Source organism: Triticum dicoccoides, chromosome 5A (genome assembly GCF_002162155.2).
Source record: "Triticum dicoccoides isolate Atlit2015 ecotype Zavitan chromosome 5A, WEW_v2.0, whole genome shotgun sequence".
NCBI lineage: Eukaryota > Viridiplantae > Streptophyta > Magnoliopsida > Poales > Poaceae > Triticum > Triticum dicoccoides.
In genome coordinates this window covers 527,660,766-527,664,027 of record NC_041388.1, presented here as the reverse complement: position 1 = coordinate 527,664,027, position 3,262 = coordinate 527,660,766, and the positions used below count along the sequence as shown (strand labels likewise).

Below are 3,262 nucleotides of genomic sequence, written 5' to 3'. Positions count from 1 at the left end.
ATACATATCTATGTGTTATGTTCGTCATTTTGGATGATGATTTATGTTTATTTTGTCAACACAAATGCAGTATAAATGGATCACCCGTGTGCAACCTGTGGTGCAGTGAGATGCCAGAAGGACAGGATGTTCTTCGTAGATCTTCCAAATGACTTCCTAACTATGACGGTACGTTTTATAGTTCAACATGTTCTGATTGAGTTTCATATGGTTGTGCCCCAAATTGTGTAACTGTGCTTTCTTTTACATTTGCGGGCAAGGCGTGACTTCTCAGAAAATTGACGTGTTTCGCTTGATGCAATCATGACATTTCAATGCACCCTCATGAAGATGATGATGGCCCACAACTTCAGTTGTCTTGTCACTAACGAGCCACACCATACCTATCTCGGGTGTCCTGGTTGGAGAGCCCTCGCACATACTTACAGGATGGAAGCTAAGGAGAGGGCCACGTTTGCATGGCAAATCATATTTAGTTGAACATGTGTGTTACTTATCTCTAGTTAGTACTTTGTTGAACTATGTTAATTAGTATATTATTGAACTTAAACGTTGTTCTATCAAAACTGATTTTATTGCTATTCATAAGCTGAATTATGCTGTCATTTCGCTTGAAAAGTGCTGCTGCATAACTTTTACTCCCTCCTTTCATCTATATAGGAGCTAATGTATTTTCCGAGGCTAACTTTGACCAAGTGTTAGAGCAATAATATATGACATGCAAGTTATACAAAGCATACAATCAAATTCAGACATGAAGATATAATTTTCACATTATACATCTCATATATTATTAATCTTATCAAAAGTTAAAAGCGGTGTTGAAAAACGCATTAGGCCCTATATAGATGAAAGGAAGGAGTATTTTATATACCTAAAAAGTATATTGCTGACGTGGCGCCAACATGATATGTCCATAGTGATGAATATCAGAGATGATGTTGCCATGATATGTCCAAGTAGGCTTGGCCTTTGTTGTATCGGTATTCGTCCGGTTTTTCACTAACTAAATGGACAATTTTCTTGTACTTACTTAATAGATGAGATAAAGTTTTTGCCTCCGTTTCAAAAAAAATATTAAGGATGATGTTGGACACGTGGCAGTCATATTGATAGTGTTGGATGCCAACGCCGCCAAGGCTCTTGTTTCTCGTCAGCACTGGGTTTTTCTGCACCGGTGATCTGTTCGATGGTGCGTGCAGGGCCAACCGATCGAGCTGGCCGAATCCTGGTCACATGCCAATCCTGTAAAAGCTAGCGGGACGTTGAAACTTCTTCATATATTTCCTGTCAAAAATCCCTGCAGCGATGCGATATGTCGCGTCCATCTGGCTGATTCGGGAAGCAGCCGCTCTGTAGCTTGTACGGCCGTACAGTGTCTCCATAGAACCCAAACGCCCCAGCGCCACTCGTCGACCAGCAGCACCACCGAAAATATCAGGCGCATTCTGCTTCCATGACCAGCTGCCGCGTGCCCCCTCGCCCATCTGCCCTGCTGCGTCACGCATAACTATAAATGAGCGCACTCTGCACACCGCACCCAACTACCCAACACCTCAAGCACACTCCGCACACACTCGACTGCCCAACACGTACCTCAACCTCAAGCCAACCATACCGCAAAAAAAAAAAAAAAAGAAGAAGAAGAAGAAGCTCAAGCTCAAGCTCAACTAGAGTGACCACATTCCACCAAGCGATCGGCACTCCGGCAGCTAGCAATGGACTTTGGTATCAACGGCTGGATCAGCTCCCCTTCCTCATCGACGTCCGGGCACGAGCTCGGGGATGCGGTGCCCGTGTGGTTGCCGGCGGCGAAGCGGCCCGCAGGGCGCACCAAGTTCAAGGAGACGCGCCACCCGGTGTACCGTGGCGTGCGGCGCCGGGGCAGCGCGGGCCGGTGGGTGTGCGAGGTGCGCGTCCCCGGCAAGCGCGGCGAGCGGCTCTGGCTCGGGACGTACGTCGCCGCCGAGTCCGCCGCGCGCTCTCACGACGCCGCCATGCTCGCCCTGCTCGGACGCTCCCCCTCCGCCGCGGCGTGCCTCAACTTCCCGGACTCCGCGTGGCTGCTGGTCATGCCCCCGAGGCTCTCCGACCTGGCCGACGTCCGGCGCGCGGCCATCCAGGCCGTCGCGGGCTTCCTGCGCCTGGAGGCCGCCACCGTGGTCCCGGACGTCGACGAGGCCACCTCCCCTGTGTACCTGCCGTCGCCCGTGGACAATGCGGACGAAGTGTTCCAGGTGCCGACTTTCTCCCCGCTGGGCAGCGACATGTTCGAGCTCGACATGTCCGGGGAAATGGACCTGGACGCGTACTACGCGGGCTTTGCCCAGGGGATGCTCCTGGAGCCGCCGCCCACGCCAGCGTACTGGGAGAACGGAGAGTGCGGCGACGGCGGAGCGGCCGCCGGCCTCTGGAGCTACTGATGTCTGTAACCTCCAGTGGGTTCACACTGAGGATTTTTGCTATCCCGATTGGACCAACTGCAAACTGCTCCAAGCATAATAAAAATCGGAGTTTGGAACGTCGACCCGTTTGTCAATTCTTTGTTTGAATCGTCGATCAAGTGTTTTACACGCATGCTGCAAGAAACACCGCCTGAATGTCACTGTCGGTAGAGAAGTAATCGTTCCAAACGGGTTTGCAGAATGGTTCCAAACTAAGGTGCCGTTCGTTCACGTGTGCTCATCATGACGGACCAACCAGAACGTACCAGAAATATCTTACGAGTAATGCACAAGGGGTGTGTGTCTGGGGCTAATTCTTGGCCCATGCGGGCCATGAGCGCTGTCGCTTCACTCATTAGCCATTAGTGGGGTTGTTGAATAATGGAGGTGAGGAAGCACGTGCTCTCGCCAATTAGAGGGGAGATGCGAAAGATGTGGTATGTCGCTTTGGTTGGGTTGGATATTTTGATACTACAGTGCTAGATTTTCTTCGGGACAAAAGATCTAGCGTTAGCCCGCGAATGATCTGCGAGCAGTTCTTGAATTCCGAGAGGATTTGCTATTCTAGGTTGATCCGAAAATAGATTTTGTTGTAAGCCAAGACAAATCGCAACCTGAAGGGTGGCAAAGCTTTTGGCCTGGGTTATAACCAGATCCGAACTTTGAGTTCATAAAATTTGATTAAAAAACATAAAATCTGGGCTGAGTTCATAAAATTTGATTAAAAACATAAAATCTGAAAAGAGTTCACATTTTTAATCAAATTTAAAATGCTAGTTGAGAAAAGTTCGCGAATATTTGCAAAAGAAAACGTGAAA

At 49.0% G+C, this 3,262-nt stretch overlaps 1 protein-coding gene across 1 annotated transcript; it reads left to right on the top strand.

Annotated features, from left to right (window-relative positions):
• The first annotated feature begins 1,554 nt into the window (after positions 1 to 1,554).
• On the top strand, positions 1,555 to 2,517 carry LOC119297724 (dehydration-responsive element-binding protein 1H-like). Its single transcript, XM_037575397.1, has one exon. It carries the CDS (start codon positions 1,719 to 1,721, stop codon positions 2,421 to 2,423), a length of 705 nt encoding a protein of 234 aa, XP_037431294.1. The 5' UTR covers positions 1,555 to 1,718; the 3' UTR covers positions 2,424 to 2,517.
• Positions 2,518 to 3,262: the final 745 nt, after the last annotated feature.